This window comes from Elephas maximus, chromosome 26 (assembly GCF_024166365.1).
Source record: "Elephas maximus indicus isolate mEleMax1 chromosome 26, mEleMax1 primary haplotype, whole genome shotgun sequence".
In the NCBI taxonomy this organism is placed as follows: Eukaryota; Metazoa; Chordata; class Mammalia; order Proboscidea; family Elephantidae; genus Elephas; species Elephas maximus.
The window spans coordinates 36,602,985-36,629,180 of record NC_064844.1 but is presented as its reverse complement, the minus strand read 5'-3'; the positions used below and the strand labels follow the sequence as shown (position 1 = coordinate 36,629,180).

Here is a 26,196-nt window from a genome sequence, read left to right as displayed (position 1 = left end):
AACATTTCCTCATGTATCCGTTAGCTACCTGAATGTCTTCTTTAGTGAAGTGTCTATTCATATCTTTTGCCAATTTTTTAATTGGGTTATTTGTCTTTTTGTATTTGAGTTTTTGCAGTATCACACAGATTTTAGAGAGCAGGTGCTGAACAGAAATGTCGTAGCTAAAAACTTTTTCCCGTTCTGTAGGTACTCTTTTGACTCTTTTGGTGAAGTCTTTGGATGAGCATAGGTGTTTGATTTTTAGGAGCTCCCAGTTACGTAGTTTTTCTTCTGCATTGTTAGTAATGTTTTGTATACTGTTTATGCCATGTATTAGGGCTCCTAAAATTGTCCCTATTTTTTCTTCCATGATCTTTATCATTTTAGATTTTATATTTAGGTGTTCGATCCATTTTGACTTAGTTTTTCTGCATGGTGTGAGGTATGGGTCTTGTTTCATTTTTTTCCAGATGGATATCCAGTTATGCCAGCAGCATTTGTTAAAAAGACTGTCTTTTCCCCCATTTAACTATTTGGGGCCTTTGTCAAATATCAGCTGCTCATATGTGGATGGATTTACGTCTGGGTTCTCAATTCTGTTCCGTTGGTCTATGTATCTGTTGTTATACCAGTACCAGGCTGTTTTGACTACTGTGGCCGTATCATAAGTTCTAAAATCAGGTAAAGTAAGGCCTCCCACTTTGTTCTTCTTTTTCAGTAATGCCTTATTTATCCAGGACCTCTTTCCCTTCCATATGAAGTTGATGATTTGTTTCCCCATCTCATTAAAGAATGTCATGGGCATTTGGATCAGAATTGCATTAAAGGTATAGATCGCTTTTGGTAGAATAGACATTTTTATGATGTCAAGTCTTCCTATCCATGAGCAAGTTATGTTTTTCCACTTATGTAAGTCTCTTTTGGTTTCTTGCAGAAGTGTATTGTAGTTTTCTTTGTATAAGTCTTTTACATCTCTGGTAAGATTTATTCCTAAGTATTTTATCTTCTTGGGGGCTACTATAAATGGGATTTGGTGATTTCCTCTTCGATGTTCTTTTTGTTGGTATAGAGGAATCCAACTGATTTTTGTATGTTTATCTTTTATCCTGATACTCTGCTGAACTCTTCTATTACTTTCAGCAGTTTTCTTGAGGACTCCTTAGGGTTTTCTTAGTATACGATCATGTCTTCTGCAAATAGAGATGCTTCTACTTCTTCCTTGCCAATCTGGATGCCATTTATTTCTTTATCTAGCCTAATTTCTCTCACTAGGACCTCCAGCACAAGGTTGAATAAGAGCAGTGATAAAGAGCATCTTTGTCTGGTTCCTGATCTCAATGGGAATGCTTTCAGGCTCTCTCCATTTCTAGTGATGTTGGCTGTTACCTTTGTATAAATGCCCTTTATTATGTTGAGGAATTTTCCTTCTATTCCTATTTTGCTGAGAGTTTTTATCATGAATGAGTGTTGAACTTTGTCAAAAGCTTTTTCTGAATCAATTGATAAAATCGTGTGATTCCTGTCTTTTATTTATGTGATAAAATTACATTAATTGTTTTTCTAATGTTGAACCATCCCTGCATGCCTGGTATGAATTCCACTTGGTCATGGTGAATTATTTTTTTGATATCTTGTTGAATTCTATTGGCTAGAATTTTGTCGAGGATTTTTACATCTACGTTCATGAGGGATATAGGTCTATAATTTCTTTTCTTGTGGTGTCTACCTGGTTTTGGTATCAAGGATATGTTGGCTTCATAGAACGAGTTTGGTAGTATTCTGTCCTTTTCTATGCTCTGAAATACCTTTAGTAGTAGTGGTGTTACCTCTTCTCTGAAAGTCTGGTAGAACTCTGTAGTGAAGCCATCCAGGCCGGGGCTTTTTTCTGTTGGGAGTTTTTTCATTACCTTTTCAATCTCTTCTTTTGTTATGGGTCTATTTAGTTGTTCTCCTTCTGTTCCTGATAGTTGAGGTACGTAGTGTTTTTCTAGGGATTCATCCATTTCTTCTAGGTTTTCAAATTTGTTAGAGTACAATTTTTCATAGTAATCCGATATGATTCTTTTAAATTCAGTTGCGTCTGTTTTAATATCACCCATCTCATTTCTTATTCGGGTTATTTGCTTCCTCTCCTGTTTTTATACTGTCATTTTGGCCAGTGGTTTATCAATTTTGTGGGTTTTTTAAAAAAAAACAGCTTTTGGTCTCAACCCACGTGGATCAAAGGAGAATGAAGAACACCAAGGTCACACGATAACTAAGATCCCAAAAGACAGAAAGGGCCACATGAACCAGAGACCTACATCATCCTGAGACCAGAAGAACTAGTTGGTGCCTGGCCACAACCGATGACTGCCCTGACAGGGAGCACAACAGAGAACCCCTGAGGGAGCAGGAGATCAGTGGGATGCAGACCCCAAATTCTCACAAAAAGACCATACTTAATGGTCTGACTGAGACTAGAGGAATCCCAGTGGTCATGGTCCCCAAACCTTCTGTTGGCCCAGGACAGGAACCATTCCTGAAGACAACTCATCAGACATGAAAGGGCCTGGACAGTGGGTAGAGAGATGCTGATGAAGAGTGAGCTATTTGTATCAGGTGGACACTTGAGACTGTGTTGGCATCTCCTGTCTGGAGGGGGGATGGGAGGATAGAGAGAGTTGGAAGCTGGCAAAATTGTCACGAAAGGAGAGACTGGAAGGGCTGACTCATTAGGGGGAGAGCAAGTGGAAGTATGGAGTAAGATGTATATAAACTTATATGTGACAGTTTGACTTGATTTGTAAACATTCACTTGAAGGTCAAAAAAAGTTAATAATAAAAAAAAAACAGCTTTTGGTCTTGTTAATTCTATCAATTGTTTTTCTGTTTTCTATTTCATTTAGTTCAGCTCTAATTTTTATTATTTGTTTTCTTCTGGTGCCTGAGGGTTTCTTTTGTTGCTCTCTTTCTATCTGTTCAAGTTGTAGGGATAATTCTTTGATTTTGGCCCTGTCTTCTTTTTGGATATGTGCATTTATTGATATAAATTGGCCTCTGAGCACCGCTTTTGCTGTGTCCCAAAGGTTCTGACGAAGTGTTTTCATTCTTATTCGATTCTATGAATTTCTTTATTCCATCCTTAATGTCTTCTATAATCCAGTCTTTTTTGAGCAGGGTATTGTTCAGTTTCCAAGTGTTTGATTTCTTTTCCCTGCTTTTCCTGTTATTGATTTCCACTTTTATGGCCTTATGGTCAGAGAAGATGCTTTGTAATATTTCAATGTTTTGGATTCTGCTAAGGCTTGCTTTATGACCTAATATGTCATCTATTCTAGAGAATGTTCCATGTGCACTAGAAAAGAAAGTATACTCGGTTGCTGTTGGGTGGAGTGTTCTGTATATGTCTACGAGGTCAAGTTGTTTGATTGTGGCATTTAGATCTTCCATGTCTTTATTGGGAAACCCTGTTGGCATAGTGCGTAAGTGCTACAGGTGCTAACCGAAGGTTTGGCAGTTCAAATCCGCCAGGCACTCCTTGGAAACTGTATGGGACAGTTCTACTCTGGCCTATAGAGTTGCTATGAGTCGGAATCGACTCGACAGCACTGGGTTTGGTTTTGGTTTTGGTGTCTTTATTGAGCTTTTCTGGATGTCCTGTCCTTCACCGAAAGTGGTGTGTTGAAGTTTCCTACTATTATTGTGGAGCTGTCTCTCTCACTTTTCAATGCTGATAGATTTTGTTTTATGTATATTGCAGCCCTGTCATTGGGTGCATAAGTGTTTAATAGGATTATGTCTTCTTGGTGTATTGTCCCTTTAATCACTATATAGTGTCCTTCCTTATCCTTTATAATGGATTTAACTTAAAGTCTATTTTTTCAGAAATTAATATTGCCACTCCTGCTTTTTTTGATCGTTGTTTGCTTGGTATATTTTTTCCATCCTTTGAGTTTTAGTTTGTTTGTGTCTCTAAGTCTAAGGTGTGTCTCTTGTAGGCAGCTTAGAGATGGATCTTGTTTTTTAATCCATTGTGCCAGTCTCTGTCTCTTTATTGGTGCATTCAGTCTGTTTACTTTCAGGGTAATTACGGGTAGGTATGAATTCAGTGCTATCATTTTGATGCCCTTTTTTGTGTGTTGTTGACAGTTTCTTTTTCCCGCTTAATTTTATGTGCTGAGTAGATTATATATTGTCCTTTCCTCGTATTCATTGTTGTTGATTTTGTTTCTGCTGAGTCTCTATTTTTTCTTGCATTTTATTTTGATGAGTAGGATAGTTTGTCTCTTTTGTGGCTACCTTATTATTTACCCCTATTTTTCTAAATTTAAACCTAACTTTTATTTCTTTGTATCGCCATATCTTCCTCTCCATATGGAAGGTGTATGATTACATTTCTTAGTCCCTCTTTATTATTTTAATAATATTTTATATAATATATTTTATATAATAACATCGCTGTTACCCTATTTTGAGGTTTTTTTTAAAAAAAATCTTGCTTTTTTTTTGCATTTCCCTGTCTGGGTTGACTTCTGGTTTCTCTGCCCAGTGTCCTAGTCTTGGGTTCATACCTGATATTATTGATTTTCTAACCCAACAACTCCCTTCAGTATTTCTTGTAGTTTTGGTTTGGTTTTCATGAATTCCCTAAACTTGTGTTTATCTGGAAATGTCTTAATTCACCGTCATATTTAAGAGACAGTTTTGCTGGATATGTGATTCTTGGCAGGCAATTTTTTTCCTTGTTTTTTAAATATGTCATCCCATTGCCTTTTTGCCTGCATGGTTTCTGCCGAGTAGTCCAAGCTTATTCTTATTGGCTCTCCTTTAGGTGACTTTTCTTTTATCCCTCACTGCTCTTATAGTTGTCTCCTTATCTTTGGTTTTGGTAAGCTTGATTATAATATTTCTTGGTGACTTTCTTTTAAGATCTACCGTATGTGGAGTTTGATGAGGATCTTGGATAGATATGTTCTCATCTTTCATGATATCAGGGAAGGTTTCTGCCAACAAATCTTCAACAATTTTCTCTGTATTTTCTGTTATCCCTCCATGTTCTGGTACTCCAATCACTCGTAGGTTATGTCTCTTGATAAAGACCCACATGATTCTTAAGGTTTATTCCTTTTTTTTAGTCTTTTATCTGATTTTTCTTCAAATATATTAGTGCCAAGTGATTTATCTTTGAGTTCAGAAATTCTAGCTTCTAATTGTTCAATTGTGCTCCTCTGACTTTCTATTGAGTTGTCTACTTCTGTAATTTTATTGTTAATCTTCTGAATTTCCGATTGCTCTCTGTCTATGGATTTTTCCAGCTTATTAAACTTTTTTTCATTATGTTCCTGAATAATTTTTCTAATTTCTTCAATTACTTTATTTGTGTGTTCCTTGGCTTGTTCTGCGTATTCCCTCATTTCCTTCCTGATGTCTTGAAGGGTTCTGTATATTAAACTTTTGTATTCTGGCTCCGGTAATTCCAGGAATGCACTTTCATCTAGAAGATCCCTGGAATTTTTGTTTTGAGAGCTTGTTTAGATGATCATGGTCTGTTTTTTATGTGACTTGGTATTGACTATTGTCTCTGAGCCATCTATAAGTTATCATATTAGTTTATGCTTGCTTACTGTGTCATAGCTTCTTGCTTTGTTTTGTTTTGATATGCCCAAATGGGTTGCTTGAGTGAGCTAGCTTGTTTATTTTTGCCTTTGGAGCCCTGACATCCAGTCCCCAGATGGCTAGAGATGTTATCAGGTATATCAGTCTAGGAGTCCATTCAGTTTTCTTGTATGAATTCAGCTCAGGTTTCCAGGTAGCTGATCATCAAGTGTTTTGGTACAGGCTCTGCCCTACAGTCTTAGAGGGGCAGGGGTGATTGGTGTACATGCCAGTATCTGATTGCAGCAGGGGGTCACGCACTGAACAAGGCAGGGGGCTGAGAACCAGCCACTGAGTGTCTCTGAAGAAAGTGCATCCCCATTCCCTAGATCGTGCAGTTGGGTGGGTTCTGCAGACAGACCATGGGCACCCAAAGTTTTTGGTTGTAAGGACTGAGAGGTACCAGTTATCTTTGGACCCCTGTCATGAGTGGCTGGGTGACCTGAGTGGAGCTACCAGTCCTTAGATCCTTGATGTGGGTATGCGAGGACCTTGTTTAATAGGCAAAGCAATATCATACATCAAACACCCACATCTCCACCGCACAGCTGAAATGGTTGGAGTCTGCTAACAAGGGCCTATTCTCCCGAAATAGGGCCACACAGGTCCATGAAGAAGGGAAAGTTGCTCAAAGTCCACGGACGGTTTATGCCTGGATAGGAGCTGCTTCTGTCCTGAGCTCCCCTGGTTAGTGGAGCTACCAAATTATCTTTTCCCCCAATTGCAAATTTTTTCCTTCCCCAATGCTGGGAGGATGGCTCTAGGTGCTCAACAGTGCCTATCTCAGGCCCAGGGAATTCAGCCGCTGAAGCTGGCTTGGGGGTTAGGGGGCGCGGTAAAATATATGCAAGTACTTAGCTTTTGCTGTGATCGCCGTTCTTCTCAGGTTCTGGAGGTGTGAGTAGGCTGTGTGGCTGGCTGCTTCTCCCTGAGGAAACTGTGGCCAAATGCTAGTACCAGCCCACCACTGCCATCACTCTGGGAATGGTGCCCGAGGACTCCCTGCAATTCAGGTCCAGTAACTCTCCTCTCTATCTGAACAGTCTCTTCGTCCCCCTGCCCCTTAGTTCATTTTCTAAGCTTACCCTTGAAGCTCAAGGGTCTCAGCTTGTCACAAATATACTCGTTTCACTTGTTTTTTGGGCCTGTGTTGTAAAGAGGGCTCACCGGAAGCGTCTGTCTATTCCACCATCTTGGCTCCACCTCCCCTTCTGGGGTGTGTGTGAGGGTGAAATAAGATGTCATAACCACATGAAAGTCTTGCCAGCTAGAACAAGAATTAAACCTGGAGTTGGAGAGCTAGAGATTGTGTCCCAAGGTTTGCTTCCTATACAAAGGGTGGACTGAGGTAAGTCATTGTATCTTTCAAAGCTCATGCTGACAATCTATAAGGTGGGACTGGTAATGCCCCTACCTGGTAATTAGGCAGAGCCCTGGCCAGAAGCCCATTCATGGGCCTTGGCCCTTACCAGAAAGAGCATCTTTCCTTGCATAAAAAGGCTAAATATAATAGAATCCAATGAGAATAAAAACACTTCCTATCAGAACCTTTGGACACAGTGAAAGCAGTGCTCAGAGGTCAATTTATATCAATAAACGCACACATACAAAAAGAAAAAAGGGCCAAAATCAAACAACTGTCCCTACAACTTGAACAGATAGAAAGAGAGCAACAAAAGAAACCCTCAGGCACCAGAAGAAAACAAATAATAAAAATTAGAGCAGAATTAAATGAATTAGAGAACAGAAAAACAATTGAAAGAGTTAAAAAGAGCAAAAGCTGGTTTATTGAAAAAATCAACAAAATTGATAAACCATTGGCCAGACTGACAAAAGAAAAACAGGAAAGGAAACAAATAACTTGAATGAGGAATGAGATGGGCGATATCACAACAGACCCAACTTATATTAAAAGAATCATATCAGATGTCTGTGAAAAGTTGTACTTTAACAAATTTGAAAACCTAGAAGAAACAGATGAATTCCTAGAAACACACTACCTACCTAGACTAACAGAAACAGAAGTAGAACAACTAAATAGTCCCATAACAAAAGAAGAGATTGAAAAGGTAATGAAAAAACTCCCAACAGAAAAAAGCCCTGGCCCAGATGGCTTCACTACAGAGTTCTACCAGACTTTCAGAGAAGAGGTAACACCACTACTACTAAAGGTATTTCAGAACATAGAAAAGGGCAGAATACTCCCAAACTCATTCTATGAAGCCAGCATATCTCTGATACCAAAACCAAGTAAAGACAACACGAAAAAAGAAAATTACAGACTTATAGCCCTCATGAACTTAGATGCAAAAATCCTCAACAAAATTCTAGCCAGTGGAATTCAACAAGATATCAAAAAAATAATTCACCATGACCAAGTGGGATTCATACCAGGCATGCAGGGATAATTCAACGTTAGAAACGCAATTCATGTAATCCACCATATAAATAAAACAAAAGACAAGAACCACATGATTTTATCAGTTGATGCAGAAAAGGCATTTGACAACGTCCAACATTCGTTCATGATAAAAACTCTCAGCAAAATAGAAGAAAATTCCTCAACATAGAAAAGGGCATTTATACAAAGCCAACACTCAACACCATCCTAAATGGAGAGATTCTGAAAGCATTCCCCTTGAGAACAGGAACTAGACAAGGATGCCCTTTATCACCACTCTTATTCAACGTTGTACTGGAGGTCCTAGCCAGAGCAATTAGGCTAGATAAAGAAATAAAGAGCATCCAGGTTGGCAAGGAAGAAGTAAAATGATCTCTATCTGCAGATGACATGATCTTATACACAGAAAACCCTAAATAATCCTCAAAAAAAAACCCTGCTGAAACTAATAGAAAAGTTCAGCGAAGTATCAGAATACAAGATAATCATAGAAAAATCAGTTGGATTCCTCTACACCAACAAAAAGAACATTGAAGATGAAATCACCAAATCAATAGCATTTACAATAACCCCCAGGAAGATTAAATACTACTTAGGAATAAATCTTACCAGAGACGTAAAAGACCTATACAAAGAAAACTACAAGACACTGCTGCAAGAAACCAAAAGAGACATACATAAGTGGAAAAACATACCTTGCTCACGGATAGGAAGACTTAACATTATAAAAATGTCTATTCTACCAAAAGCTGTCTATAGATACAATGCAATTCTGATCCAAATTCCAGCAACATTTTTTAATGAGATGGAGAAACAAATCACCAACTTCATATGGAAGGAAAAGGGGCCTTAGGTAAGTAAAGCACTGGAACATAGTGGGAGGCCTCACTCTACCTGATTTTAGAACCTATTATAGTAACACAATAGTCAAAACAGCATGGTACTGGTACAACAACAGACACATAGACCAATGGAAAAGAATTGAGAATCCAGACATAAATCCATCCACATATGAGCAGCTGATATTAGACAAAAGCCCAAAGTCAGTTAATTGGGGAAAAGACAGTCCTTTTAACAAATGATGCTGGCATAACTGGATATCCATCTGCAAAAACATGAAACAAGACCCATACCTCACTCCATGCACAAAAACTAACTCAAAATGGATCAAAGACCTAAATATAAAATCTAAAATGATAAAGATCATGGAAGAAAAAATAGAGACAACATTAGGAGCCCTAATACATGGCATAAACAATATAGAAAACATTACTAACAATGCAGAAGAGAAATCAGATAACTTAAAAAAAAAAAACTCTATTAATAAAACATTCTGCATCCCTCCTTGGAGAGTGGCATCTGGGTTTTAAACGCTAGCAAGCGGCCATCTAAGATGCATCAATTGGTCTCAATCCACCTGGAGCAAGAAAGAATGAAGAACACTGAAGACACAAGGTAATTATGAGCCTAAGAGACAGAAAGGACCACATAAACCAGAGACTACATCAGCCTGAAACTGGAAGAACTAGATGGTGCCTGGCCACAACCGATGACTGCCCTGACAGGGAACACAACAGAGAGCCCCTGAAGGAGCAGGAGAGCAGTGGGGTGCAGACCCCAAATTCTCATAAAAAGACCGGACTTAATGGTTAGACTGGGGCTAGAAGCACCTGGGAGGCCATGGTCCCCAGACTTTCTGTTAGCCCAAGACAGAACCATTCCGAAAGCCAACTCTTCAGACAGGGATTGGACTGGAATATGGCATGGAAAATGATACTGGTAAAGAATGAGCTTTTTGAATCAAGTAGACAAATGAGACTATGTTGGCATCTCCTGTCTGGAGGGAAGATGAGAGGGTAGAGGGGGCCGGAAGCTGCCTGAATGGACAGGAGGAGAGAGAGTGGCGGGAAGGAGTGTGCTATCTCATTAGGGGGAGAGCAATTAGGAGTGTATAGCAAGGTGTATGTAAATTTTTGTATGAGAGACTGACCTGATTTGTAAACTTTCACTTAAAGCACAAAAAAAGTTAATTAAAAAAAAAAAAAAGTTACATAAATAAATAAAAAAGGCTAAATCTAGTTTACGTTGTGACTTCAAATATGCCCCAAGTAGGGACCCTCCCTCGGGGTTGGAACTTGGATGACGATGGGTCACCTCTTCCCCAGCATCTCAGTTTCCCTATTTGTAAATCAGGAAGGTGGATTATTGATCTCTAAACTCCTCCTCGCCTCCTGAGTCTTCCATTTTTATCTCAGGAGCAGGAAGAAAAAACTCTTAAAATGTGTGTTAATTGAGCAGCTGACAGATCTTGGAGAAAATCGTTTGGAGATAATAACACTTGGGGATAATACCATTTACCAAAGACAGTGGTTTAAGACAGAGCGGAGTATCTGGAGGGGAGTTTTACCTTTGTTAGAATTCTCTTATAGCCACCGAGCAAGCTTAAATTAAAGGGGTCTTCCAAGAAGCTTTGGAGGACCTAATTTCCCTGTCCATGCTAAGCCTGTCCCTGCCCCTGTGATAATACTTTGTGGTGGTGCTTTTAGCTGCCATTAAGTCACCCCTGACTCATGGCAACCCCATGCACAATGGCATCAGATGGTTGTGATCCATAGGGTTTTCATTGACTAATTTTTTGGAAGTAGATTGTCAGGCCTTTCTTCCTAGTCTATCTTAGTCTAGAAGCTCCACTGAAACCTGTTAAGCATCATAGCAGCACATAAGCCAGCACTGACAGATGGGTGGTAGCTGCCCATGAGGTAGGTACATTGGCTGGGAATCGAACCTGAGTCTCCTGCATGGAAGGCAAGAGTTCTACCACTGAACCACCGTCACCCTTGTGATAATACTTCAACTTGCCCTAAATATATACACCCCTAGGTGTCCCTGGATGTTCAAAAGATGCCACAGGGGAAGAATGCTTCTGAAACCTACCTACCTTGACTCCATCCACCCTCACCCCAACCCCATCTAAGACTGTGGGTCTGTCTGATATCACCTTATTTGAAAGTCAGTTCAGGAGTGGTTAATAGCACGAAGTCTGGAGACGCCTTCCTGAATGTAAATCCCAGCCCTACCACTTACCAGCTAAATGACCTCGGGCAACCAACTTCATCCCTCTCTGTTTACTTATCTGAAAAATGGGACTAATATTAGTATCTATTACCTCACAGAGGTCATTGTGAGAATTAAGGAGATGATGATTATAAGTCACTTGGAATGGTACTGGGCACCTAGTGAATGCTATGTAAGTCTTAGCTATCATTGTTGTAGATCAGTTATTCTCAGAGTGGTTCCTGGACCAATTGCATCATTATCTCCTGGCACCTTGTTAGACATGCCCCACCCCAGATCTGCTGAATCAGACATCCTGGGTCTGTGCCCAGCAATCCAGGTTTTAGCAAACCTTCTGATGCACACTGAAGTTTGAGGACTACTTTTACAGACAGCCAGAGCTTCATAAGTCTGTGACCCAGCCACAAGTCAACTGGCTAATGACTTTGCCCTGGTTTCCAGGCTCCCTCTGTGAGACAGGGCAAGGACTACTGCCTTTATCCTGATGGCTTGGTTTCCCGTTCAAAAGGTGGCAATGAGCTTTAGATCCCAGGGTGTGTGCTCCTGTACCCTTATGCAATGGGGAGCCAGGATTGTTGGATACACCAGAGTCCAAGGGAGGGTCTTGCCTGCAGCAAGGTGCCAGAGGTGTGCCACAGGGGAATGGCAGGGGGACCTGAGAGCCCCACTCACACTGGGAAAGTCTGATGCCTCTGTTCTTATCCCAGCACTGCTGCTTACGGGCTGTGTGTCCCTGAACAAGTCACTTTGCCTCACTTTCTCATCTATTGTCCCCTTATTTTATGGATACACAGCTCCAAGTGTCAGTGAATCAGGCTGATGTGCAGATTGTTGGCAGTGCCTCCCGTTCTAGCCCCTCCCAGATCCACAGCTACTCAGGGTTGAGCAAAATGGGTACTCTGGGGCTTCTAGAATCAGCCTGACCTGAAGTAGCCTAGTACCAGGTAACCAAGATATAACAGTTGGAAGCTTGATCATATTCTAAGGAAGAAACCTCTCATTGTTCCCCGCCCTTTTTTTTTTTTATTATTTTCTTAAAATAATTTTTATTGTGCTTTAAATGAAAGTTTACAAATCAAGTCAGTCTCTCACACAAAAACTTATGTACACCTTGCTACATACTCTCAATTGCTCTCCCCCTAACGAGACAAACCGTTCCCTCCCTCCACTCTCTCTTTTTGTGTCCATTTCCCCAGCTTATAACCCCCTCTACCCTCTCATCTCCCCTCCAGGGAGGAGATGCCAACATAGTCTCAAATGTCCACCTGATCCAAGAAGCTCACTCCTCACCAGCATCCCTCTCCAACCCATTGTCCAGTCCAATCCCTGTCTGAAGACTTGGCTTTGGGAATGGTTCCTCTCCTGAGCCAACAGAAGATCTGGGGGCCATGACCACTGGGGTCCTTCTAGACTCAGTCAGACCATTAAGTCTGGTCTTTTTGTGAGAATTTGGGGTCTGCATCCCACTGCTCTCCTGCTCCCTCGGGGTTTTCTGTTGTGTTTCCTGTCCGGGCAGTCAACAGTTGTAGCCGGGAACCATCTAGCTCTTCTGGTCTCAGGCTGATGTAGTCTCTGGTTTATGTGGCCCTTTCTGTCTCTTGGGCTTATAATTACCTTGTGTCCTTGTTGTTGTTCATTCTCCTTTGATCCAGGTGGGTTGAGACCAATTGATGCATCTTTGATGGCCTCTTGCTACTGTTTAAGACCCCAGACACCGCTCTCCAAGGTGGGATGGAGAATGTTTTCTTAATAGATTTTATTATGCCAATTGAATTAGATGTCCCCTGAAACCTTGGTCCTCAAACCCCCGCCCCTGCTACACTGGCCTTCGAAGCATTCAGTTTATTCCAGAAACTTCTTTACTTTTCGTTTAGTCCAGTTGTGTTGACCTCGGCTGTATTCTGTGGTGTCTTTCCCTTCAACTAAAGTAGTTCCTGTCTACTATCTAATTAGTGAATACCCGTCTCCCACCCTCCTTCCCTCCCCACCTCATAACCATCAAAGAATATTTTCTTCTCTGTTTAAACTATCTCAAGTTCTTAAAATAGTGTTCCTTTTGCAACTCACTAATTTCACTCAGTATAATATCTTCCAGATTCCTCCATGTTATGAAATGTTTCACAGATTCATCACTGTTCTTTACTGATGCGTAGTATTCCATTGTTTGAATATACCATAATTTATTAATCCATTCATCGATTAATGGGCACCTTGGTTGCTTCCGTCTTTTCGCTATTATAAACAGTGGTGCAGTGAACATGGGTGTGCATGTATCTATTCATGTAAAGGCTCTTATTTCTCTAGGATATATTCCAAGGAGTGGGACTGCTGGATCCTATAAGTTCTATTTCTAGTTTTTTAAGGAAGTGCCAAATCGATTTCCAAATTGGTTGTACCATTTTACATTCCAACGAGCACTGTATAAGTGTTCCAGTCTGTCCACAACCTCTCCAACATTTATTATTATGTGTTTTTTGGATTAATGCCAGCCTTGTTGGAGTGAGATGGAATCTCATTGTAGTTTTGATTTGCATTTCTCTAATGGCTAATGATCCTGCACATTTCCTTATGTGCCTGTTAGCTCACCTGAATGTCTTCATTCATGAAGTGTCTGTTCATATCCTTTGCCCATTTTTTAATTGGTTTGTTTGTCTTTTTGTAGTTGAGTTTTTGCAGAATCATGTAGATTTTAGAGATCAGGTGCTGATCGGAAATGTCATAGCTAAAAACATTTTCCCATTCTGTAGGTAGTCTTTTTACTCTTTTGGTGAAGTCTTTGGATGAGCATAGGTGTTTGATTTTTAGGAGCTCCCAGTTATCTAGTTTTTCTTCTGCATTGTTAGTAATGTTTTGTATACTGTTTATGCCATGTATTAAAATATATATATATTAAAATATATATATATTAAAAAATATATATATATATATATATTAGGGCTCCTACCATTGTCCCTATTTTTTCTTCCATGATCTTTATCGTTTTTACCATTGTCCCTATTTTTTCTTCCATGATCTTTATCGTTTTAGATTTTATATTTAGGTCTTTGATCCATTTTGAGCTCGTTTCTGTGCATGGAGTGAGGTATGGGTCTTTTTTCATTTTTTTTTTTTTTTTTTTTATGCAGTTATGCCAGCACCATTTGTTAAAAAGACTGTCTTTTCCCCCATTTAACTGTTTTGGGGCCTTTGTCAAATATCAGCTGCTCATTTGTGGATGGGTTTATGTCTGGATTCTCAATTCTGTTCCATTGGTCTATGTATCTGTTGTTATACCAGTACTAGGCTCTTTTGACTACTCTGACAGTATAATTGGTTCTAAAATCAGGTAGAGTGAGGCCTCCCACTTTGTTCTTCTTTTTCAGTAATTCTTTGCTTATCTAGGGCCTCTTTCCCTTCCATATGAAGTTGGTGATTTGTTTCTCCATCTCATTAAAGAATGTCATTGGAATTTGGATTGGAATTGCATTAAATGTATACATGGCTTTTGGTAGAATAGACATTTTTATAATGTTAGGTCTTCCCATCCACGAGCAAGGTATGTTTTTCCACTTATGTAGGTCTCTTTTGGTTCCTTGGAGAGGTGTATTGTAGTAGTCTTTGTATAAGTCTTTTACATCTCTGGTAAGATTTATTCCTAAGTATTTTATCTTCTTGGGGGCTACTGTAAATGGTATTGGATTTTGTGATTTCCCCTTCCATGTTCTTTTTGTTGGTGTAGAGAAATCCAACTGATTTTTGTGTGTTTATCTTGTATCCCGATACTCTGCTGAGCTCTTCTATTAATTTCAGTAGTTTTCTTGAGGATTCCTTACAGTTTTCTGTGTATAGGATCATGTCGTCTGCAGATAGAGATACTTTTACTTCTTCCTTGCCAATCTGGATGCCCTTTATTTCTTTGTCTAGCCAAATTGCTCTGGCTAGGACCTCCAGCACAATGTGGAATAAGAGCAGTGATAAAAGGGATCCTTGTCTGGTTCCTGTTCTCAAGAGGAATGCTTTCAGTCTCTCTCCATTTAGGATGCTGTTGGCTGTTGGCTTTGTATAAATGCCCTTTATTAGGTGGAGGAATTTTCCTTCTATTCCTATTTTACTGAGAGTTTTTATCATGAATGAGTGTTAAACTTTGTCAAAATCCTTTTCTGCATCAATTGATAAAATCGTGTGATTCTTGTCTTTTATTTATGTGATGGGTTACATTGATTGTTTTTCTCATGTTGAACCATCCCTGCATGCCTGGTATGAATCCCACTTGGTCATGGTGAATTATTTTTTTAATATGTTGTTGAATTCTCTTGGCTAGATTTTTGTTGAGGAATTTTGCATCTAAGTTCATGAGGGCTATAAGTCTGTAATTTTCTTTTTTCGTGTTGTCTTTACTTGGTTTTGGTATCAGGGATATGCTGGCTTCATAGAAAGAGTTTGGTAATGCTCTGAAATACCTTTAGTAATAGTGGTGTTAACTTTTCTCTGAAAGTTCGGTAAAACTCTGCAGTGAAGCTGTCCAGGCCAGGGATTTTTTTGGGGGGGGGAGTTTTTTCATTACCTTTTCAATCTCTTCTTTTGTTACGGGTCTATTTAGTTGTTGTACCTTTGTTTGTGTTAGTTTAGGTGGGTAGTGTGTTTCTAGGAATTCATCCATTTCTTCTAGGTTTTCAAATTTTTTGGAGTATAATTTTTCATGGTAATCTGATATGATTCTTTTAATTTCAGTGGGTCTGTTGTAATATTGCCCATCTCATTTCTTATTTGGGTTATTTGCTTCCTCTACTGTTTTTCTTTTCTCAGTTTGACCAATGGTTTGTCAATTTTATTGATTTTTTCAAAGAACCAGCTTTCGGTCTTACTAATTCAATCAATTGTTTTTCTGTTTTCTATTTCATTTAGTTCAGCTCTAGTTTTTATTTTTTGATTTCTTCTGGTGCCTGAGGGTTTCTTTTGTTGCTCTCTTTCTGTTTGTTCAAGTTGTAAGGATAATTCTTTGATTTTGGCCCTTTCTTCTTTTTGTATGTGTGCATTTATTGATATAAATTGATCTCTGAGCACTGCCTTTGCTGTGTCCAAATGTTCTGGTAGGAAGTATTTTCATTCTCATTGGATTCTTTGAATTTCTTTATTCCAACCTTAATATCTTCTATAATCCAGTCTTTTTTGAGCAGGGTATTGTTCAGTTTCCAAGTGTTTGATTTCTTTTCCCTGCTTTGTCTGTTATTGATTCCTAGTTTTATGGCCTTATGGTCAGAGAAGATGCTTTGTGATATTTCAATGTTTTGGATTCTGCTAAGGCTTGCTTTATGACCTAATATGTGGTCTATTCTAGAGAATGTTCCATGTGCACTAGAAAAGAAAGTATACTTGGTTGCAGTTGGGTGGAGTGTTCTCTATATGTCTATGAGGTCAAGTTGTTTGATTGTGTCATTTAGATCTTCTGTGTCTTTATTGAGCTTCTTTCTGGATGTCCTGTCCTTCACTGAATGTGGTGTGTTGAAGTCTCCTGCTATTATTTGGAGCCGTCTGTCTCATTTTTCAATGCTGATAGGTTTTGTTTTATGTACTTTGCAGCCCTGTCATTGGGTGCATAAATATTTAGTATGGTTATATCTATCTTTTTGGTATATTGTCCCTTTAATCACTATATGGTTTCCTTCCTTATCCTTTATGATGGATTTAACTTGAATGCCTATTTTGTCAGATATTAGTATTGCCGCTTCTACTCTTTTTTGATTGTTCTTTGCTTGATATATTTTTTTCCATTCTTTGAGTTTTGGTTTGTTTGTTTCTCTAAGTTTAAAGCCTGTCTCTTGTAGGCAGTATATAGACGGATTGTGGTTTTTTATCCATTCTGCCCCTCTCTTCTCCTTATTGGTGCATTTAGTCCATTTACATTCAGTGTAACTATGGATACGTATGAATTTTGTGCTATCAGTTTGATGTCTTTTTTTGTATGTTGTTGACAGTTTCTTTTTCCCACTTAATTTTATGTGCTGAGTAGATTATCTTTATATATTGTCCTTTCCTTATTTTTGTTGTTGTTGATTTTGTTTCTGCTGAGTCTGTATTTTTCCCGTGTATTTTATTTTGATGAGTAGGATAGTTTGTCTCCTTTGTTTTACCTTATTATTTACCACTGTTTTTCTGAATTTAAACCTAACTTTTATTTCTTCGTATCGCCATATCTCCGCTCCATATGGAAGGTGTATGATTACATTTCTTAGTCCTTTTTTATTGTTTTACTGTTGTCTTCTTTTGTATAATAACATTGCTGTTATCCTGTTTTGAGGTTTTGTTTTGTTTTGTTTTAATCTTGCTTTGTTTTTTTGATTTCCCTGTCTGGGCTGACTTCTGATTGCTCTGCCCAGTGTTCTAGTCTTTGGTTGATACCTGATATTTTTGATTTTCTCCCTTTAGTATTTCTTGTAGTTTTGGTTTGATTTTTACAAATTCCCTAAACTTGTGTTTATCTGGAAATGTCTTAATTTTACCTTCATATTTGAGAGACAGTTTTGCTGGGTACATGATTCTTGGCAGGCAATTTTTTTCCTTCAATTTTTTAAACAAGCCATCCCATTGCCTTTTTGCCTGCATGATTTCTGCTGAGTAGTCTGAGCTTATTCTTATTGGCTCTCCTTTGTAGATGCTTTCGTTTATCCCTCGCTGCTCTTATAGTTCTCTCTTTATCTTTGGTTTTGGCAAGTTTGATTATAATATGCCTTGGTGACTTTCTTTTAACATCTACCTTATGTGGAGTTCAATGAGGGTCTTGGATAGATATCTTCTCATCTTTCACGATATCAGGGAAGTTTTCTGCCAACAAATCTTCAACAATTCTCTCTGTATTTTCTGTTATCCCTCCCTGTTCTGGTATTCCAATCACTCATAGGTTATTTCTCTTGATAGAGTCCCAAAAGATTGTTAAGGTTTCTTCATTTTTTAAAATTCTTTTATCTGATTTTTCTTCAAATGTATTAGTGCCAAGTGATTTATCTTCAAGTTCTGGAATTCTGGCTTCTATTTGCTCAATTCTGCTCTTCTAACTTTCTGTTGAGTTGTCTACTTCTGTAATTTTATTGTTAATCTTCTGAATTTCTGATTATTGCCTGTCTATAGATTTTCGCAGCTTATTAAATTTTTCCTTATGTTCCTGAATAATCTTTCTAATTTCCTCAATTGCTTTATCTATGTTCGTTGGCTTGTTCTGTGTGTTGCCTCATTTCCTTCCTGATGTCTTGAAGGGTTCTGTATATTAAACTTTCATATGTTGGTTCTGGTAATTCCAGGAATGCACTTTCATCTAGAATATCCCTGGTTTCTTTGTTTTGAGGGCTTGTTGAGGTGATCATAGTCTGTTTCTTTAATGTGACTTGATATTGACTGTTGTTTCCGAGCCATCTATAAGTTATTGTATTAGTTTATGTTTGCTTACTGTGTTGTAGCTTCTTGCTTTGTTTTGTTTTGATATGCCCAAATGGTTTCCTTGAGTGAGCTAAATTGATTATTTTCACCTTTGGCACCCTGACATCCTGTCCCCAGCTGGCTAGAGCTATTATCAGGTATATCAGTCTAGGAGTCCACTCAGTTTTCTTGTATGAATTCAGCTCAGGTTTCCAGGTAGCTGATTATCAGGTATGTGGTACAGGCTCTGTTCTACAGTCTTAGAGGGGCAGAGGTGATTGGTGTAGGTACCGGTATCTCGTTGCAGCAGGGGGTCATGCTCTGAACAAGGCAGAGGTTTGAGAACCGACCCCAGAGTGTCTCTGAGGAAAGCGCATCTCTGTTCCCTAGAGCATGGAGGTGGGTGGGTTCTGGAGACAGACATGGGTACCCAAAGTTTTTGGTTGTAAGGACTGGGAGGTACCAGTTATCCTTGGACCCCTGTGGTGGGTGGCTGGGTGACCTGAGTGGAGCCACCAGTCCTTAGGCCCCTGATGTGGGTAGGTGAGGACTCTGTTTAGTAGGCAAAGCAATGTCAAACATCAAACACCCACCTCTCATCTCAGCTGAAATGGCTAGAGTCTGGCAACAAGGGCCTATTCTTCTGAAATAGGCCGACACAGGCCCATGCAGAGGGAAAAGGTGCTCAAAGTCCACAGACCTTTTATGCCTGGACAGGAGCCGTTTTTTTCCTGAGCTCCCCCGGTTAGTGGAGGTGGCAAATTATCTTTTCCCCCAAATGCAAATTTTTTTCTTCTCCAAGGCCGGGAGAATGGCTCTAGGTGCTCAACAATGCCTATCTCAGACCCAGGGAATTCAGCCACTGAAGCCGGTTTGGCGGTGGGGGGGGGGGTGTGGTAAAATATACGCGAGTGCTTAGCTTTTGCTGAGAGTGCCATTCTTCTCTGGTTCCGGAGGTATGAGTAGGCTGTGTGGCTGGCTGCTTCTTCCTGAGGAAACTGCAGCCAAATGATAGTACCAGCCTGCTGCCGCGGCTCCGGGAATCATACCTGAGGGCTCCCAGTAATTCATGTCCGGGAACTCCTGTCCGCTTCTGATCTGTCTCTTCCTCCCCCTTCCCCGCTGTTCGTTTTCTAAGCTTGCCTTTGATGCTCAGTGCTCCTAGCTTGTCATAAATATATTCATTTCACTTGTTTTTTGGGGCCTTTGTTGTAAAGAGGGCTTGCCAGAAGTATCTGTCTATTCTACCATCTTGGCTCCGCCTCCCCTCTTGTGGTTTTAAGAGTTGGGAATTCTGGGGTGTAGCTGATAAGTAAGGAAAGAAGTGAACTTGTGAACATAGGTAAGAATAAGCCTTGCATTTTTATAAGAAGAACCTTAGATTCTTCCAGACCAGTGATGGGCATGGTCTAAATCATTATCAGTATTTTACACTTCACTGTTTTGTTTCTTTCTGGCCTTGCAAAGAATTTTTGTATCTTTATGCAATTTATGTGTCAAAAAATTTTTTTTCCAGTAACTCTTGGCTAATAAATACAGTAAGCAAGGATGGGGAGCTAGCTAGTGGCTGACTTTATAAGAATAATGTTATTAATAATAACGAGCATTTACTGAGCATCTACTATATGCCGGGCTCTGGGTGTAGTTAATCCTCATAATTCTATTAACTAGGTACTATTATTATGCTCATTTTATAGATGAAAAAGTACTGGCTCAGAGACATTGAGTATCTTGCCCAAGGCCAAATAGTTAAAATATGGAGGAGTCAGGATTTGAATCCAGATGTGTCTGGCTCCCAAGTCTGTGCTCTTTCCACTTCACCTGACTACCTCTCCCTGCACAGATCCCTCCCCCTGACTGTTCTATCTGCTGGCAGGGTATGACTTTGCAGCTGTCCTCCAGTGGTTTGCCGAGAGGGTCGATCGTATCATTCTGCTCTTTGACGCCCACAAACTGGACATCTCCGATGAGTTCTCAGAGGTCATCAAGGCCCTCAAAAACCACGAGGACAAGATGCGGGTGGTGCTAAACAAAGCCGACCAGATCGAGACACAGCAGCTGATGCGGGTGTATGGGGCTCTCATGTGGTCTCTAGGGAAGATTGTGAACACCCCGGAAGTGATCCGGGTCTACATCGGCTCCTTCTGGTCCCACCCCCTTCTGATCCCTGACAATCGGAAGCTCTTTGAGGCTGAGGAGCAGGACCTGTTCAGAGACATCCAGAGTCTGCCCCGAAATGCTGCTCTGCGCAAGCTCAATGACCTCATCAAGAGAGCCAGGCTGGCCAAGGTGAGGCTGCCCCTTGGGGAGATGGGCAGCACGGCCTAGAGTTTGTGAGGGGAGGGGAGCCAGTGCCAACAGCTGAGGGTTGCTCCTCCAACAACTGAACTGGTGCCTGCCCATGTGAGAGTATTGTATGGCCCTGCATCACAGACATCAGCTATACCAACTCTGGCACTTAGGGGACAGCATAGTATGATGGTTAGGATCACAGACTCAGATTGAGCCAGACTCTACCATTTCTTGGGTGAACCAAAACTCCAGCAAGGTCATTAGTCTCTCTGTGCGTATCCCCACATCTGTAAAATAAAACAATTGTTGGAGGATTAGTTAAGATAAAGAATGTAAAAGCCTTCATCACAGTGCCTGCCAGCCTAAGAAGTGCTCAGGAAATGTCATCTGTTGTTCTTGTCTTCATTGTAATCAGCATCACCATCACTTGCTGCTCCATCTTCACCACCCCCCAGTCTCTCCTTTCCTGTGCGATGCAGGAAAACAGCTCAGCACTCCAAGCCATATAGGAGAAAGAGGTTAGAGATAGAAATGATTTTAAAAGTAAGAGGAGAAGGAGGAGCAAGGGATTTATGGGAAGAGATTGGGGTGAGATCAAGCCTAAATGGAAGGGACGGGCCAAGGGTCTTGATCCAAAGATCTTTCTCTACCCTGGTTTTCAGGTCCATGCCTATATCATCAGCTCTCTGAAGAAAGAGATGCCCTCTGTGTTTGGAAAGGACAACAAGAAGAAGGGGCTGGTGAGCAACCTGGCTGAGATTTATGTCCGGATTGAGAGAGAGCACCAGATCTCACCTGGGGACTTTCCCAACCTGAAGAGGATGCAGGTAATGAGGGAGGAAGGAAGGACGTGGCATCCTAAGACAAAGGACAGTGTCACGTGAGCTGACTGATCAGAGTGATTATGAAGGAAGCAATCCTTGGATCCCCCAGGTGGAAACTGAACCCAGAATCAGAAAGCAGAAAGAAGGATCTGAATCTTTTCTGTTGAACTGTGTCTGATTCAAGAGGTGTGATATCTGGGCCTCAGGAGAAACACCAAGTCCTTCTGAGGGCAGATGTGTTAGATGATGTCTGAGGATCTCATACTTCCAGTCATGATCCTCCTCAGTCTCAACCACCACATCCTTATAAAGTGGGATGAGTCACCTGTCATAGGTTCTCCAGATCCTTCAGTGTTATGTCTGTAGAACTTGAGTTTATCTCAAAGCTTCCACTTAGGAATGATTTGGGACAGGAGAATTAAGCCACAGAGACGCAGAAGTCCATCTGGAAGCTCCCCATCTTCTGAACACACTGGGAGCCCCTATCTTGGGCCAGGTGCCATCACATGGTTTCTCATGTTATTCCCCAAGCAGTCCTCTGAGGGAGGCATTTTTATCCTTTTACAGATGAGGAAACTGAGGTGTACAAAAGCAATTAACTTGCTTAAGGTCTCAGCGTTTTTCTGAGTATAGTATAAAAAAAAAATAGTAGGCTGCAAATCATACAGCCAAGAGCTTTCTCTAAGGTCCAGGCAAGAAACCACCACCCCATAACTAGTTCCTCTCTGGGCCTCATTCTCCTCATCTATAAACTGAAGCTACAAAAGCACCCACTTTATATGGTCGTTGTGAGCATCAATCTAATAATATCTACAAGGCACTCACCATGGAGCCTGGCACAGACTAAGCCCTTAATATGCAGTAGCAGTAGTTTTGTAAGATATCAACATCGTGATTGACACATGGGACTTCTTGGTATTATTTTTGCAACCTCCTGTGACTCTGTAACTACTTCAAGATAAAAAAAGTTTTTTTTTTTAATTAGATAAATAGACAAAAAAATAGTAGCAGCAATAGTAATAATAGATATTGTTGCTAGTATTATTATCATTATTATTATTTTGTGGCACTAAATTTTTTATGACCTCCAAGCCTATATTCTGTATAGTCTTACTACACCTTGATGCCCTGTGAAGGTCATGCTGGGTGCTTTTGTAGCCAATGATTTTTAGGTTGGGAGCCAGTTTCTGCAGATTAGGGTTTTCAGAACATTACTGTAGTCTTGAAAAGGTATTTTTAGTTTCTTGTCTGATAAAAGAAAAAAAGACATTCAAAACATGTATTTGTTCATATATTCATTCATTTGTATGACCACCTACTATGAACAAGCCACTAATTTCAGAATTGCTTTAGTGTAATATGTTTGACAGTCAGCAGTAGCTTGGAACGCTTCAGCTTTTAGTTTCTCCTATTAAGATTTACTGATGTGTAAACAAACATTTGGAAGATGATATTTTAAACAGACCATGTGACCCCTTTTTTTAACGTGAGGAATCCTTTTGTAACATAGAAGATGATTTCATCGTCTAATTTGTTTGCCAGGCCAACGCTGTGTTCTGTTGTTAAGTGTACTGAATTAATAATGTAAAGGCTATCCTGTTGGGGTGTGCGTGTAGGGTGATGGGAGCACCCTCTTTGCCCCCCTGGAAGATATTGGGACCCCCCTACTTGGGAGCCCTGGGTGGTACAACTTGTTAATGTGCTTCCTGCTAATTGAAAGGTTAGAGGTTCTGGTCCACCCAGAGGTGCCTCAGAAGAAAGACCTGGCGATCTTCTGAAAAGCAGCCATTGAAAACCCTGTGGAGCACAGTTCAACTCTGACACACACGGGGTAACCGTGAGTTGGAATCGACTCGATGGCAGCTGGTGTTTTGGTTTACTTGGGAGCCCACCAAGCACGCCTAGATGTGAACAGACTGGATGAGACATGGAGGACTTAGAGGTGGAAGGGGCCTTGGGAGGTTCTGCCCTGAGGGCAGGAGAAAGGGCATCCTTGACACCTTCCCTTCACACCCCCAGCCACCTCCCTGCTTCAGCCCTGCCCTAGAAGGGAGGTGAGAAATGTCCTTGCTAACACTTGCTCTTGGAAGGTAGCTGGAGTGTTTTCTGAATTTTTGTGCAGTGAACTTGATGTGTTTGTCCCTGTGACAGTTCCCTGAGCACTGACATCTCCCCAGTGTCCAGGGATCTCCATGTGCAGAGCCAGGGCAGGAGAAGGGAGCTCTTTGCTTGTCACTCTCCAGAGGTCAAGGGAAAATTTGGTGTTCTGAACTCGTACCTTTCAAAACCTCAAAGCCACACAAAGTAGAGCATATTTCTTTTAAGGATTTGGTGTGGGTAGTCCTGTGAAGGCAAGGAAGGAGAGCCTTTCCAAATCTACATGTCTGCCTGTGCCTACTATATCCGAACCCTCACGGGAGAGGCCAATATTTGGAAAACTCTCTCCAGGTAACTCCAGTGCCCACCCTGATTACCAGCCACTGGTTTGGGGATGACTTTGGCTTCTGATATGATTTGGTGTTTTAGTTGCTGATGCCTTAGTTTTTCCTCCTCTAAATGGGGACAGAATGTGATTTTCCTACCTCAGCAGAGAAATGAATGACATGATGTTGTAAGAGCACTAACAGTGTATTATTACAAGGCTAAGCCTTATTAGAGACCCACATGACTCAGTCTCAAGGGTGTGTAGCATTCAAGTAACACTACTGAAGAGCCAAAACTAACCTAAAGAGAAATTTCATTATTTGCTCTCTAAATAACATTACCCATTGCCATCGGGTCAATTCCAACTCATGGCGATCCTATAGAACAGAGGAGAACTGCTCCATAGAGTTTCCGAGGAGTACCTGGTGGATCCAAACTGCTGACCTTTTGGTTAGCAGCTATAGTTCTTAACCACTACACCACCAGCATTTCCAGAATAACATTAAGGGGATCCAAATAAACCTATCAAACTAATATTTGTTAAAGTTTCCTTTCTTCCCCAACCCACTTCTCTCAAATCCTGCTACCACCCAGTTCCTTCTTAAAAAAAAACTCCATCAGCCTAGTTAGCCTTTTCTCTCCTCTCTCTTTAATGTGGATCAACTTAGTCTCTAGGCCAAACTCCTTTCATTGGAGACAGACTGTGAACACTCCAGTATTACTAGAAGGCACCCTCACCAGCAAAGGCACAATCTCCTTTCATTGTGTTCTCTCCTCACCTTCTTTCCTCTCCTTCTTCCCAGGACCAGCTGCAGGCCCAGGACTTTAGCAAATTCCAGCCCCTGAAAAGTAAGTTGCTGGAGGTGGTGGACAACATGCTGGCCCAAGACATTGCCCAGCTCATGGTGCTGGTGCGCCAGGAGGAGACTCAGTGGCCAGTCCAGGTCCTGAAGGGAGGAGCATTCGAGGGCACTCAGCATGGTCCCTTTGGGCATGGCTATGGGGAGGGAGCTGGTGAGGGCATCGACGAAGCTGAGTGGGTGGTGGCCAGAGACAAGCCCATGTACGACGAGATCTTCTACACCCTGTCACCTGTGGATGGCAAGATCACAGGTGCCAATGCCAAGAAGGAAATGGTGCGCTCCAAGCTGCCCAACAGCGTGCTGGGGAAGATCTGGAAGCTGGCTGACATTGACAAGGATGGCATGCTGGATGACGAGGAGTTCGCACTGGCCAACCACCTTATCAAGGTCAAGCTGGAGGGTCATGAGTTGCCTAATGAGCTGCCTGCCCACCTTCTGCCCCCTTCCAAGAGGAAAGTTGCTGAGTGATGGGGAGGGAGAGGGTGTTCAGGGCAGGCAGGCATTGGAGGAGGAGATGGGAGAGGTGATGGGATACACACAGACACACAGACACACAGATCTTGAGAACTGCACTGTAGATGAGAGGAAACTCCAATCCCCAGGTTTCCAGGCTGATCCGTGTTTGGACCCATCTCCAAGTTCTCAGGATTGGTGGAAGTACAAAACACTCCCGTGGCCCCAGGTTTCAAGCCTATGTCTCCATCCCTCATTCCTTCCTACTTCGTTACTTAGCAACCTGCCTTTTTCCATAGATACAGTTGACTAACCCACAGATGGCCTGCCCACCCCTAGTCTCCCAGTGGCTCCAAACCCAGACTCTGAGTGGATAAAAAAAGGCTTTTCATTTAATAGGCAATTCACTGTTGTTTTATGGTGCTTTTTTTTTTTTTTAAACTCTTGGGCTTCCTTATATGAAATCTGCTTAGGGGCTAGGAGATGACATTGAAGGGGCAGGGGCTGCTGCAGGGAGGAGAAGTGAAGAAGCATCTTCTAGGACACTGTGTTTCAGAGTTGAGACAATGGCCTGTGAACCCTGTTCTTTCCTCTGCTTGGAAAACCTGGCTTTGAACTCAGCCAGCTCTTCTTTTCAGAGAATCTCAGAAAGAGAGAGAGAAGCAAAACATCAGTAGGAAAGAAAGCAAGAAGCTGTCCTGTAGTCTTTACTCAAAGACAGTGAAGGTGGTGGTGAGATTCCATAGGTTTTGTGAGATCCATAATTGCTCCTCCTGATATTTGGATGCTCATACTCGACTCACATTTATCCAGCCCTCTTCTGTGCCAGGCACTTTGGTAGGCATTTTATATACAT

The 26,196-nt window shown here is 41.0% G+C and overlaps 1 protein-coding gene across 1 annotated transcript in view; it reads left to right on the top strand.

The window, feature by feature from the left end:
• Nucleotides 1-25,440, top strand: part of EHD3 (EH domain containing 3) — a 74,202-nt gene extending 48,762 nt beyond the window's left edge. Inside the window, exons 4-6 of the mRNA XM_049870224.1 lie at nt 20,361-20,773; nt 21,439-21,603; nt 24,828-25,440. Of these exons, the coding sequence (XP_049726181.1) occupies nt 20,361-20,773; nt 21,439-21,603; nt 24,828-25,355 (1,106 nt within the window). The 3' untranslated portion in view covers nt 25,356-25,440. The remainder of the gene's footprint in view (nt 1-20,360; nt 20,774-21,438; nt 21,604-24,827) is intronic.
• Nucleotides 25,441-26,196: the final 756 nt, after the last annotated feature.